The 15,025-nt window shown below is 43.7% G+C and overlaps 1 protein-coding gene across 1 annotated transcript in view; it reads left to right on the plus strand.

Annotated features, from left to right (window-relative positions):
• Nucleotides 1-15,025, plus strand: part of LOC115094272 (zinc finger protein 671-like) — a 150,208-nt gene that overhangs the window by 65,681 nt on the left and 69,502 nt on the right. The window contains exon 4 of the mRNA XM_029607159.1: nucleotides 1,857-1,973. Coding sequence (XP_029463019.1) covers nucleotides 1,857-1,973 — 117 coding nt within the window. The remainder of the gene's footprint in view (nucleotides 1-1,856; nucleotides 1,974-15,025) is intronic.

Here is a 15,025-nt window from a genome sequence, read left to right on the forward strand (position 1 = left end):
AGTTTACATAGTAGGTTGATGGCGGGTAATGTGATCTTAACAGCACAGCTTTTGCTAGTGAAAGGTGATTGGTATGCCCAGAAGTTGTGAATATACAATGTTGCCCTCCTGCTCATTTATATTAAAAGCAGAGTTTGCATACTGGCTTGGTGTCAGGATTTGGGACCTCATTAACAGCAACTTTTGCTAGTCAAAACTAGAAACTGTTACTAGCTGTGCAGGTTCTGTGAATGAATTTTGGGAATCAGTCACTCTTTAGATCTAAGGAATCATTTTGAATGGTTAATGCAAAGAAAAAAAATCACTCTGATTTTATACATTTGTTTAAAATAGATTTTGTGATATTACCCGATCTTGCGTGGATGTCTTGTGATACTCGTGGACATGGTTAACGTGTTTTACAAACAGTATCTGCAGTTTTAATAAATGAAATGAAATGACTATAAATGAAAGAAACGGGCTACATAGTTGTCTTGAAGCTGGGTGTTCAGCGTAATAAGTGACAGAGTGCGGAAGTTTAATTAAATATTCTAACAGTTTGGCCATGTCTTTCCCAATAACATGATTGAAGCCTGATTTTTAAAATATATTTGCTAAAATATGCACACACAACATTCATCAATCCAAAAGATTTCTTAATAAAACAGCTACAGTTTTTCTCTGTTTTTAAATGTCAAAGTAACAAAACGAATAAACTTTTTTTCAAGTAAGAATGATACAAATGTCCTGTTTCTCTGAGTGTCTTTGTCAGAGAGATGTGACTCTTATCAATGTTTCCTAAGCTTCCTCTCTTTCCTGACTCTCTTCTCCCTTTTGGGTTTGCCTTTATTGAAAAGGACAAATATATTGAATAAATGGTAACATACACATAAAGGAGCTGAATTAGCACAAGGTTAAAACTTGAGTGGTGTCAGTCAGCAAGGCTTCAGTCCTTGGATCAATGTGAATTGGCCCTGCTGCTTCTGATCCCCTTAAGGGCTCTATTTAGATAACGTAAATATCAATAAAGAAAAAGAGGTATGCGGGGAAATGTGATTGTCTTGGGAGGGGGGGGGGGGGGGGGGGAGAAGGGTAAGTGAGGAAAAGCACTTTAGTTTTAGGTCCAGTGGTTTTGGCTCTTTTGGGCTTCCAGTTCAATTGGAACTGGCCTCCGTCAGGCTACAGTGCAGTGAGCCTTCATTTGCAACTACTTAGGGATGATTACCCTATTCTTGCACCCCCCTCTGAAGACACTTAACCCAGTCATTGCAGCAGCAGTCTTTAGTTGTGCTCCGCGCACCAGGGGATCCTGCAGTCATGGGACCTAAGTTTGGCCACTGTGCTACTGGTGTGTGATGACTGGGACTCCCCTATCCCCAGGTGCTGCAGACACTGCTGCTGCAGCATCCTCAGTGCTAGCCCACCAGGGGAAACGGAAGACCTGACTTGGGAATGAAATCCAGGTTGCCAGGGTACAGTACTGCCACTGAGCTGCTGAACCAACCCCCCATGTTTAATTTCAAAGTAGTTAGGAAGCTGACCTGAGGAGTAAAATGAAATTCATAAAAATATGGAAAGAATATGTTGCCACAGATTCTGCCATGATCCTCTTCCTCATCTTATATAAAGGTCTAAATTTGGCTAATTCAGTATTAGGTTGCTGTTGAAGTCTGAGGCAGATAGGCTCTCTTTCTCCCACAAGTAACTTAGTATTTAAAGGGCCAGGCAGCATCCTTTCCCTGTACCCCCTTTTTTGCACAGAACATGGTTTCATTGTGCATCTGAGAATCAGATCTTCCCTCCCTGCTGCTGTGTGTACATTTCTACCTCTGCTGGGACTCTATCTTACAGCAGGGCTCCTTGTCTTGTTTTAACAGTGAGCTCCCCACCGATGTCACCTGACATTTTAATGAGAATAAAGGCGGAGGAGGAGCCCTATGTGATTGATTGCCTGAAGAATGAAGGAAGAGATCGTGATAATTCATCCTCCACATGTGAGTAATGTACAGGAGCACTGAGTGGGTCTGCTGTGATAGGACAGCCCAGCACATATGAGTAAAAATCGTTCAGTAAGAGGTATAGTTGAGATTTTTGAGCCTTTTACAAAGGGAGTGCTGAACCTAGGCTCAGATGCATCAGAACACCATTTTTTTGAATTGAAAGTTTTCTTTTTCCCTATTTTGAAGCAGGAATAAAACAATGAATCAATGACATGGGGAACAATTTATTTGTTATAATGTTTGTCCTTTCATTTACTAGATATTTAAAATGGAATGTTATGCTCAAGTTTGAAAAAAATGGAATTCTGTGCACAGTAAGCCCCGTAGAAGATTAAGGGCCAGATTTCAATTTTGGACAAAAGGATACAAATAGTGCAAAAGGGCCTGCAAGTCAGATTGCTTGCACAATTTTACATAGGATAATGGTCAACAAAAAAAAAAAATGTTGATACCATTTTATTGGACTAACTTAATACATTACTTGATTAGCATTTGGGAGGTACACTCCCTTGATCAGGTGAAAACAAAATGAGCACATTAAGGCAAAGGATGATGTTACCTGAATATACAAGTGAATTTCAGATTGCATTACAATAGTGTAGTAAGGAATGAAGCACTGAAGTATGGGGCTGAGGCAATATGTTAGCAGAGTGATAACGTGACAGATGGCAGAATTATTTCAGATAGCCCATATTTCTGGTAAGAATTTTCCTCCTTCCCCTTTGCTCCAGGTCTGACAGTAAGCGTGGGACCTGTGAGCCAACATGCACTGACAGTCCCCATGATAGCCCCACTTCCAAATTTTGAACACTCCTTACACTTCATTAGATCCACTTATGTGGATGCAGAAAGCAGCTGCTTCTGGTGGCCCACAGTGGAGAAGCTGCTTGGAAAATCTGCTGGGCCAGTGTTGGAGCGACAAGGGGAGGGAGAAGAAGGAGAGAGAATTAATTGGGGTTATAGAGTGGCGAGGAGGGTAGGAAACAGGAGGGTTGAGGCTGGGAGGGCAGGAAGGTTGAGAGATTGGGTGGGCTAGGGTTGGAGAGATGAGAGGTTGGAATGATGAGTATGAGAGAGGGGATAAGAGGTTAATGGAAAGGCATAAGAAAGGCTGAGATGGATTTGGGAGATGAAAGGATGAGAGATTGAAGAGAGGAACATATTAAGGGCTCTAACAGGACTGAGAAGCAGATAAGAGAAACACTTAAAATCTTAATAATACTTAAAGGCTTAAAATATTACTGGCTGTGTTTACTGTGTTAGTTTTTAAGGCTAGTATTTGTTTGCAAGTGTTAAGAATTGTGTGTGTTTTTAAATAGGACTTTGGGTTAATTTTGTGAGCTGGTAGAAGTTGGTATTTGCACTGTTAAGAATTGTGAGAGTTTAGAGATAATAGATTTGGGGTTAATTTTGTGAGCTTGTTTCTAAGTATTAGAATTGTGAATTTGCAAAGATTACTGATCTGAAAACATGAGTACTCGTTCCTGGACAACTAGTCACTAGTTTGATTCCCACTCTCACCCCCTCCAATCTTTTTCTGTTAAATATTCTCCCCCCCCACCCCCCACCCCAGTTAGGAGGAAAATCTTCAAAATAGGAGTTAGTGATTTTGAATAAAACTAAGTTGCCTTGCCTACTGTATAATAGTGGCTTTCTGTGGACAGCAGTACAAACCAGTCACATATGTAGGTGATGTCATCCAACAGTGCCAACATGGACAAATGCTATGTCCTCTCTAGTTACGATTTTTCTGGAAGGCCTATCAGAACATGTGCAAGCATTCCCGTGCAGCTGCTGTGCTAGAGTATCTCTTATATTTGTAACTTAAAGAATACTTAACTTCTGGGAGGTGGGTGGGAAATGTGTGGCTGGTTTGTACTGCTGTCCACAGAACTTAAGGACATAAGTTGTCATACTGGATCAGACTGAGGGTCCATCGAGCCCAGCATCCTGTTTCCAACAGTGTCCAATCTAGGATACAAGTACCTGGCAAATACCTGTCAAGTATCCAAACGTTAAATAGATCCCTGGTAATAAGCAGTGGCTATTTGCTAAGTCAGCTTGACTAATAACAGTTTATGGACTTCTCCAGGAACTTGTCCAAACCTTTTTTAAATCTAGCTAAGCTATCAAGCTTAACCACATCTTCTGGTAATGAATTCCAGAGCTTTATTGTGCATTGAGTGAAAAAAACAGAGAATGCTATGCCTATGTATCGCTCCATGGTGAGACTGCACCTTGAGTATTGTGTTCAATTCTGGTCTCCGTATCTCAAAAAAGATACAGATGCACTGGAGAAGGTACAGAGAAGGGCGACCAAAATGATGAAAGGGCATGGAACGGCTCCCCTATGAAGAAAGGCTAAAGAGGTTAGGGCTGTTCTGCCTGGAGAAGAGACGACTGAGGAGAGATATGGAGGGCTACAAAATCATGAGAGGACTAGAACGGGTAAACGTGAATCAGTGGTTTACTATTTCAGATAATAGAAGGACTAGGGGAACTCCATACAGTTAGCAAGTAGCACATTTAAAACCAATCAGAGAAAACTCTTTATTCACCATTCCCTTCCTAATCATTCCTAACATTGTTTGCTTTTTTGACTATGGCAGCACACTGAGCCAACGATTTAAATGAATTGTCCACTGTGATGTCTAGATCTTTTTCCTGAATGTTAACTCCTAAAATGAAACCTAACATCATGTAACTACAGCATGGGTTATTTTTCCATATATGCATCATCTTGTACTTGTCCACACTAAATTTCATCTGCCATTTGGATGCCCAATATTCTAGTCTCGCAATGTCCTCAGCAATTTATCACTTTTCGCTTGTGATTTAACTACTCTGAATAATTTTTTGTCATCTGCAAATTTGATCACTATTTATAAATATATTAAAAAACACCAATCCAAGTATTGATCCCTGAGGCACCCCTCTGTTTACCTCACTCCACTGAGAAAACTAACCATTTAATCCTACTCTGGTTTCCTTCTTTTAACCAGTTTGCAATCCTTAAAATTACATTTTTCGTTGATAAGCAGGCTTATTTAGCCATGCTGTCCTGGGGGATGTCATCCAGCATCGTGGGGTGGAGCTGTCTTGTCAAGCTCGCAGAGCTTTCCGCTTGTGCGGATCTTCCGGTGCGTCCCATGAGAGTCTCCTCAGTTCTTTTTCTTCCATGCTTCAGATTGGACGCATGGACAACTTTCTCCTCAAAAAAACAAAACAAAAACCACAAACAGCACTTTCCTAGTGTGTGTCCAGATGGACTTAGGACCAATGGGTTATATTCTGCCCTGCTAGCAGATGGAGATGGAGTCAGGTTTCAAAGCTGACGTCACCCTAGATACACTCCTGCAGTGAGCTCAGCTCATCCGTATCTCTCCTTCTCCTAGTAGATGTGGATGTGCTTTCCCTAAGGGGATCGCTGTACCCTTTAGAAGAAAAAATTATACTTTTAAATTGGAGAAAGATTGAGCCCTACTCTCCTGCGGTGATACCTAAAGGTCCCTCCCCCAGTTGAGTATTCCTGAGGTGATTTCAGAGATCCCTCGGAGGTGTACCTTGGTCCGGTAGCCAGTTCCCAGCATGGACTTTGCTGCTGAAGCAACTGAAAGGCAGCGGGTGCAGGAAGCTGAGCACGGCAGTGACGGCCAAAGCCCTCTCCTCCCACAGCCGGAGACCGTCTTTGTTCTCAGCCAGTAAGCACTAAGCCCAGGTAAGTTTAAAAAAAAAAAAAAAGACGGAAGAGGATTCATCTCGATTCAGAGACATTGGAGGAGTTTCGGTAAGACTTCTTCCAGTCTCCTTGCTTGGCACACTGTACCAACGTCGTTCCCGATCATTTGGGATAAGGGGAAGTGGGCTTCCAAGCAGGCTGAGCGGCCCCCAAGTGGGCTAGGCTTCACTTTAGGTTCAGTAGGCACACTGCGTGGTAGGCTGCGGTGGTGCCATCTTGTGCGTGTTTTTCTGTGTCTTGTATTGCCCACCATAGAGCGTCGGTATGCGTGGTGAGTTTCGGCTCTGCGCATAATGCCGCACAAAACACTCTAGACACAGAATTTAGGTAAAGCCAGGCACACGAGCTGTGCGTGCACCTTGCTGTGGCCCACATAGATGCCCAAAATCTGTGTGCACAAAATTAAGTGCGAGCTGGCTGAACATACAGTTACCATATCTAATGGCTCTGGCAGCAAAGAAACATAAGAGCCATGCTCTCTGAGCTGCTTGTCATATTAGGGCTACACAGTCTCACCTGGATTCTTACTTATGTCAGCACTGTGAGGAGGCCCAGGGAGAGTTGACCTCCCCAGACTTTACTAAGCCCGGCTCCTCCCAGTCAGAGGATGGGTCAGCCATAACCTTTACCAGAAGTACCCCGGATCTGAGTGATCCCAGGGCTGGGTCTTCCATGGGAGAGGGAAATCCAGTGGCACCTACTCCAATACTTTCTGGGCTAGGCATGGACCTGGCTGCCTTCTCTTGGGTAGAATTTTTTCAAGGCCCCCAGAACATTTTCCAAGATTATGGTGGTTGTAGCGGCTGCACTGAGAAAAGAGGGAATCCTGGTACACCCATACTTGGATGACTGGTTGATCCGGGTAAAGTCCGTAGACGTGAGTCTCTGGGTGACCAGCAGGGTGACCTCCCTGCTTCAGGATCTCGGATCATAAACATGGACAAAAGCAGTCTCAAATCCTCCCAGTCCTCGGAATATCTGGAAGTCCAATTCGATACCAAGCACAACAACGTCTTCCTCCTGTCCACACGGATGGAAGTTCATGTCCCAAATGCATGGGTTGACGAACATGATATGCCCAATGGTGTGGAGCTATCTTCAGGTCCTTGATTTGATGGCGTCAACCCTGGAGGTAGTACTGTAGGCGAGGGCACACATGCGACCACTTCAGTGCTCCCTGCTGTCACGTTGGAACCTGCTGTCTCAAGACTATTCGATTTGCCTCCACCTCCTGATGGAAGTATGTTCTTGGCTCCAGTGGTGGCAGCAGGAAGCTCATCTGGGCAAGGGTGTAACCCTGTCCCTGCTGAAGTGGCTGGTCTTCACAATAGACGCAAGCCTCCAGGCCTGGGGAGCTCATTGTCAGGAACTGACAGCCTAGGGGCGTTGGACCAAGGAAGAGGCACTCTGGAACATAAACCACCTGGAAGCCCAGGTGTGTCTAAAATTCATCCACCTACTCCAGGGTCAAGCGGTCTGCGTAATGTCGGACATCGCAACAACGGTAGCCTATATCAACCACCAGGGGGAATCAAGAGCCAGCAAGTGTCACAGTAGATAGATCTCCTTATGGAATGGGCGGAAATACATCTACAAATGATCTTGGCCTCCCACATCACAGGAAAAGACAACGTCAGAGCAGACTTTCTACGCAGGGAGAGTCTGGATTCAGGAGAGTCGGCATTGTCAGCCAAAGCCTTTCAGCTAGTGGTAGATTGCTGGGGCTTCCCGTCCATCGAATTGCTGGCCGCATCTCACAGTGTGAAGTTTCCCCAATTCTTCAGTCACAGAAGAGATCAATGGTCCCTGGGGATAGACACTTTCGTTCAGATCTGGCCAGAAGAGGAGTTGCTATACACTTTCCCTCCATGGCCCCTGTTAGGCAGGGTCATTCGCAGAATCAAGCACCACAGGGGATTAGTCCTACTAGTAGCTCCAGATTGGCCCAGACGTCCATGGTATGTGGACATGCGGAGACTCCTGATAGAGACCCCCCACCTGTGCCTCCCACTGCACAGGGACCTGCTTCAGCAGGGACTGGTCCTTCATGAGGATCCAACTGAATTCTCTCTTATGGTTTGATCCTTGAGAGGGCTCGCCTGATGAAATATGGATATTCGGCGGTAGTAATTGCCACCTTACTCTGCATGTGGAAGTTCTCTACATCTTTAGCATATGTGCGGGTCTGGAGAGTATTTGTAGCCTGGTGCAAGGAATGTGGTGTTTCCCTTCGGACGGTCAAAATTCCACTAATTCTGGAATTTTTACGGGACAGCTTGAATAAAGATTTGACCCTTAATTCCTTGAAGGTTTAGGTAGCGGCTCTCTCCTGTTTCAGGAGCGAGGTGAATGGAACTTGCCTGTCGGCTCATCCAGACATGGCCCGTTTTCTGAAAGGAGTAAAGCACTTCAGGCCACCCCTATGATGGCTGGTTCCCTTGTGGAATCTTAATCTAGTATTGGAGTTTTTGGCAGGGCCCTCCTTTCGGCCGCTGCTCAGTCTTTCCTTATGCTTGTCAACCCTGAAAATGCCCTGAAAACGGTGCACCTTGTGGCTATATGCTCGCATCTCTGAACTACATGCATTGTTGTATTGGGAACCATTTCTCCGGATGACTCCAGGAGCATTACAGCTTTGTACCGTTTCATCCTTTTTGCCCAAGATAGTCTCGAGTTTCATTTGAATCAGTCCATTTCGCTGCCATCCCTAGATCGGCACAAGGACACGGAACAATACCATCTCCTCCACCATTTAAACGTCAGTAGGCTTTTAGGGCAGTATCTGGAAGTTTCAGAACTGGTCCGCAAGATGGACCGCTTCATGGTGGAAAGAGGCAGAGCGAACCAGCTTCGCGGGCTACCATAGCTTGCTGGATCAAAGAGGTGGTCACGGGAGACTATGTGGAGGCAGGAAAGCCATTACCCTTTCAGGTTAAAGCTCATTCTACTAGGGCTCAAGCAGTCTCCTGGGCGGAAGCTAGACTGCTGTCTCCCATCGACATCTGCCGAGTGGCGATGTGGTCCTCCTTACACATCTTTTCCAGGATCTGTCGCCTGGACGTTCAGGCCCAAGAGGACGCAGTGTTTGCAAGGGTGGTATTAACTGGACCATGGGCAGCCTCACGCCCCGATTGGGAGTAGCTTTTGTACATCCCATTGGTCCTGAGTCCATCTGGCTACACGCTAGGAAATGGAGAAATTACTTACTGGATAATTTCGTTTTCCTTAGTGTAGACAGATGGACTCAGCATCCCACCCACGGCTGCCCAAGAACGGTGCCAAAAAATCGCTCGTGAAATGAATATAGATTCCAAGAAATTACGGATAAGCCATTGCCCAGTCCCTAGATCAGAGCATCTGTAATCTTGCTTGGATTCATTGTTTGTTTGATTAAGTACAGTTACAGTTATCCATTTTTAGTCAAGTTGGTTTTAATCAAGTTTTTCAATTGTATGTCCACAATGGCTTTTGAAGAGAATGCTGAAGAGCTGAGGTCACTGCAAGGGTGTATCTAGAGTAACGTCAGCTTTGAAACCTGATTCCGTTTCATCTGCTAGCATGGGCGCATATAACCCATTGGTCCTATGTCCATCTGTCTTCACTAAGGAAAACAAAATTATCAGGTAATTAATTTCTCCATTTTAAGTGCTACCATGCTGAAATCACTGGGGTTTAAATACTGCCAGTGTGGGAAGGTAATGTCGATAACCGATGGACACAATTATTGTTATTTGTGTCTCAGTCCTGAGCATGATCAGAAGGCCTGCAGAGATTGTGGGAGAATGTCTCAGCACAACAGCAGAGAGTTACCAAGATTTTGAGTCTTCAGGAAGCATTGGGTTCCTATGCCCCTTCACCACCCAAGTCAACTCATTTGTCACTAGGACTTAAGTTCCATTGCCCAGACCAGGTACAACGTGCCTCGTTAACAGGGTCGGGGGATGCCAGTAGTAGCAAGAGGGCCAAAGACCCCAAAACAGCTACTGCCTATTAAAAAATCGAAGTCGCCTAAAAAAGCCCCAAAAACCCAGTTGCATCAAGTATCACACTCGATGCAGACGACGCATCCCACAGCGACTCACATGAGAGGGTCAGACAGCCTGAATCATCTGACAGCATCAAAAGGCAAGGTGAATCCAAGGGTGTCGGAGAGCTCGATGCCTTTGGTTACTCTTAGCAAAAGAGTGTCGATCAGTTCAACACAGGTAAAGATGTCGACTCAATCAAGGTCAACTCAGGTCAAAAATTGAACAAATCAACGCAAAGTATTTCGTTTGTCAATGCGACATGTTTCAAGGCATAGGGAAAGTCCTTCAATGGCCTACTGAACTTACAGGCTAATTCTAAATATATCCTCAAAGTGGATAAAACGAGGCAAAATAAAAAACAGGTCGCCCCTCATAGGTCTTTTCTCAACCTGTTGCATAAGGAGGATATTGTATCACCAATACACATCTCATTTTCGCCTTCCCCTACTTCAGACTATTCACAAGATCTCTCCTTTACAGATCTTAGATGTCACTCCACCTCACCTCTGCAAGAACTCCTGCAAAACAGGAGGAAATCTCCACTGAAGGAGTCCCTGCCTGCAAAACAGAAACAGAGGGATACTGACATTCTGTGGCAGCAATCCCTATACCGAGATGTAAAGATCCCCACTTTCAGCACTTTCAGCGAATGAGACAATGTCTCAGATCTTTTCCTTCCTGACACAGCAACCTCATTTTCCTGAAATATCGGAGATTGAGCGCTTACCTCCATCGGGGCAACAATCTCCTTCATTGAAAGGGACCAGCCCACAGCCTTGTCGACAACCTCATATTTTCTCCTGAACAGGACGTATAGCCGGTGGATTCACCTCCAACTTCACCAGGAAATTCTACAGGAATCCCCTCAGTCCCACCTGAAGAGCTTCCGGAACCACTTCACCTCCAGAGGATCTCACATATTCCAAATTTTTAGAAAATTGGCGCTCTCCTGAAGGTTTAAACCTGTAAGCTCCATGAAAGCATGGGCATCTTAAAGATCTTAGAGAATATTTCTTGTTTTGTTTATTCTGATCTCCTTGTACTATTTCCAGTCAAGTTTGATTGACTTGTTATATTTTGAAAATGAAAAATAATCATACCAAAAAAAAATCTTAGAGGTCCCATTGGAACCAGTAGCTCTCCCACATTCCCTTCTTGACTCAGTCATGGATAGCGTGTGGGAAGCCCCAAACAGCGCAGTAACAACCTACAGGAAACTAGACCTGAAGTTCAGGATGTAAAAATCTTTCCACTACAGTATGGTACAGAACCCACACGCCTCCGTAGTGGTCTAATCTGCCATGAAGAAAGCAAAAAAAGTCAAGAGTACACTCAAACATGCCCCGGGGCAAAGATTGTTAGATGAGTTTGGATGGAAAATCTTTCAAGGTGCTATGCTCAATGCACGCATTCAGCAACACCAATTTTATATCACCTACGAGTGCCTGCAGAATCTAAAACCTTCCATCTCTACTGGCCGTGAATATCAAAAAATACCGCACCATTCTTCACATCTGCAGGAAGGATTGCACCATCTTTTGAGAACAGTGTAGGAAGCATTTGATACTTCAGTTTGGACCTCAGTGTCTGTGATTGCAGCAAGAAGAATGGGTTAGCTGTGCTCCAGCGCCATCAGAGATGACGTACATGACAAATTGGCTAATCTGCCTTGTAAAGAGGATAATCCTTTTGGTAAGAAACTAAGAGAAACAGTTTTACAAATAAAGGAGCAAAACATAGCAGTAAATCAATAACTTTTAACATGGATGATCCATACACAGCCAAAAAATACTATCCCCAGTACAAAAGATCTTTTTACCAGCAATGACAGTTTAGGCAGTACCATCCTTATAGACTGCCACAGTATCAACAGACAAGACCTCAGTTACAAAACTCTCAACAGAGAAACCGGCAAAGAGGCCAAAAGCCCCAGCTGCAACACAAGACGCAACCTCAAATACAACAGAGTTTTTGAGTCAGGATCAGCCACAACAATTGTTACGATTGGGTGCAGGATATGTTTTGGTTTTTTTTCCCCCAAGCCTGGTCCAACACTACAACCGATTGATGGGTTCTCAACATAGTGATTTGGGTACAAACTGAAATTTTCTCAGTTCCCTTCAATGCCTCAACTACTACCATGAATGAAGGAATTTCCCAGATTCACCTACTACATCAGGAAGTACAGACTCTACTTCAGCAAGGGTCAATCCGTGCCCTCCTGTGGCCCCTCATCAACAAGGGGTACTACTCCCAATACCTCCTCATCCCCAAAAAATCTGGAAGTCTCTGATCAATTATTGGACCTCTGTTCTCTCAACAAATCCATCAAGACAGAAATTCAAAATGATGTTTCTGAAATCAATTCTACCCTTTCTCCAATCCAACGATTGACTGTGCTCCCTGGACTTAAAGGATGCATACACTCACATCCCCATTCACAATTCATATTGGCGATTCCTCTGTTTCCGGGTTGGAAATCAACAGTACCAATACAAGGTGCTCCCATTTGGACTGTCCTCTGCCCTGAGAGTCTTCACAAAATTTCTGGCAGCAGTTGTTGCTCATTTACGAAAACAGGGAATCAAGGTTTTCCCGTATCTCGATGATTGGCTTATAGTGTCTTTAGATCCGCAGTCTCTTCTTCCAGATGATCCAAATTCTGGAAAGTCTGGGGTTTATCACAAATTATGAAAAATCTCACCTCGACTTTTGTCAGGTTCTCCAATTTATAGGAGCAAAGATTCGCATGCCATTATGCAGGGTGTTTCTCCTTGCGGACAGGGCACAGACACTGCATGCCCCCTGCACAACACTCCTTTGTCAGACCTTTACAAATGTTTGCCATGTTCTGATATTATTGAGACACATGGCAGCAGCAATTCATGTAGTCCCTTGCACTCATTTACACATGTGTCGATTGCAGTGGGGCTTGAATCAGCGCAAACAACTCATGTCAAAGAGAATTCGAATCACAACCCATATAAAAAAGGACATAGCCTGGTGGCCAAGGCCCTCAATATTCACAAGTGGAGCACCTTTCAGATACTCCAATCACCAATTAATTCTAACAACAGATGCTCCAAGAAGGGCTGGGGAGCTCATTTTCTTCATCAAAAAACACAAGGAGTTTGGCACAGGAAAGAAGCTCAGTCCCCAATAAATCTTTTGGAGTTAAGGGCAATGAGAAACACAGTAGTCACCTTTGCCCCAACCCTTTGGGGGAAGTCTGCATTGATCAACACAGACAATCAAGTAGCCATGTTTTATATAAACAAGGAAGGAGGGTCCGGTTCCAGGACATTGTCCAAGGAAGTGGTAAGGATATCAGAATGGGCAGAGAACGACAAATTCCTTCAAACGTCCTATCTTCCAGGACTAGAAAACATGGAAGCAGACAAGCTCAGCAGAATTTCTCATTCACACGAATGGTCCCTAGACCAGATTGGGCAGACGACCTTTTTAACCGCTGGAGAGCACCATACATAGATCTATTTGCATCGAAAACCAACACAAAACTGATCAATTTCTGCTCGATTCTACCCAGCGACTATCAAATAGCATAGGACGCATTTCTGATCCCTTGGTCAAAAGAACCTATGTATGCATATCCTCCGATTTCACTAATTTCTCTCATTTAATTTAACTCATAGATTGCAATCAATACAGAAACTGCAAAAATGATTTGCCCAACTATCAAAAAAGAAATAAAAACCTCAGCAAAACATAAAACACCTTGGTATAATCAAGATCTAAAAAACAAAAAACGCCTATTAAGACATGCAGAAAAGGCCTGGAGAAAAAACCCTACAAATCAGCTACATGACCGATACAGAACATTGCTCTCCATTTATTCAACTGACATCAACACGGCTAAAAGAAATTACTACTCTAAAAGAATTCATGACTACCAATACAATCCGAAATTCCTATTCGATTATGTCTCTCAACTGACTCAACCTATTAATAATGCTCTCCAAAAAAATATCCCATCAATATCCAGTCAAAAATTCGCCCAATACCTTAAAGAAAAACATCGAAGCTAAGTCCAAAAATTCTCAGAACGTTTATCCTTAATTACTCTAATTTGGTCACAATTTGATACCATCGCTTCCTCTGAGATAGACACCATCCTCCGAAAAATCAACCCAGCGGCCCACCCACTAGATCCCATACCAATAAAAACCCTCAAACTAATCCCAAACTGCCTAGCAAGACCCATCACAAACATTGTAAACCTTTCTCTCGAACAAGGTCTCCTCCCAAACTCCCTTAAATGTGCAGTAGTAAAACCTATTCTAAAAAAGCCTCAACTGGATCCAACCATTTTATCCAATTACCAGCCCATCTCCAACCTACCATTCCTGACCAAGATTTTAGAGAAAACAGTTAACCACCAACTTTCAGAATTCCTAGAAAGCCAAAATATACTTCCCTCTGCTCAACATGGTTTCAAGAAAGGTCACAGCAAGGAATCACTACTACTTACCCTTATTGATACAATTCTTCGGGGATTTGACAAAGGGACTTCTTTTATCCTTATACTTCTTGACATCTCTGCTGCCTTTGACTCTGTCAACCATAAGATTCTTCTCCACAGGCTAAGAGAAATTGGTCTCAATGGTACCATCCTTCAATGGTTCCAGTCATTCCTCTCCAATAGATCTTTCAAGATAACATACAGAAATAAAACATCTGACCTAATCCCCCTACCACAAGAAGTCCCTCAAGGCCCTTCTCTATCACCAACTCTCTTCAATGTTTATATGCTCCCATTATGCCACTACCTTAACAAAGTAGGCCTGTCATATTTCCTATACACTGATGATGTTCAGATTTTACTTCCCATCAAAGATAACATCAAAAATACACTTAATCAATGGGAAATATATCTTACTGATATAAACGATATCCTCTCACAAATGGCACTTACTCTCAATCAGAACAAAATGGAAATTCTACTTCTTTCCAGCAAAGCGTCAACACCCCCCACCGATCCTACAATTCCGCTTAAATACAAAATGTCCACAACGGTTAGAGACCTTGGAATCACCCTGGATAAGGAACTGAACTTTAAAATTCATATCAACACACTAATAAAAGAAGGCTTTTATAAACTACAAATCCTTAGGAAACTCAAACCTCTGCTACATCCTCCAGACTACCGAACAGTATTACAATCCCTCCTCTTCATCAAATTAGATTACTGCAATACCCTCCTAACAGGCCTGCCTGCTGCCACCATCAAGCCCCTCCAACTCCTTCAAAATGCAGCCACA

Source organism: Rhinatrema bivittatum, chromosome 6 (assembly GCF_901001135.1).
Source record: "Rhinatrema bivittatum chromosome 6, aRhiBiv1.1, whole genome shotgun sequence".
Classification (NCBI taxonomy): Eukaryota; Metazoa; Chordata; class Amphibia; order Gymnophiona; family Rhinatrematidae; genus Rhinatrema; species Rhinatrema bivittatum.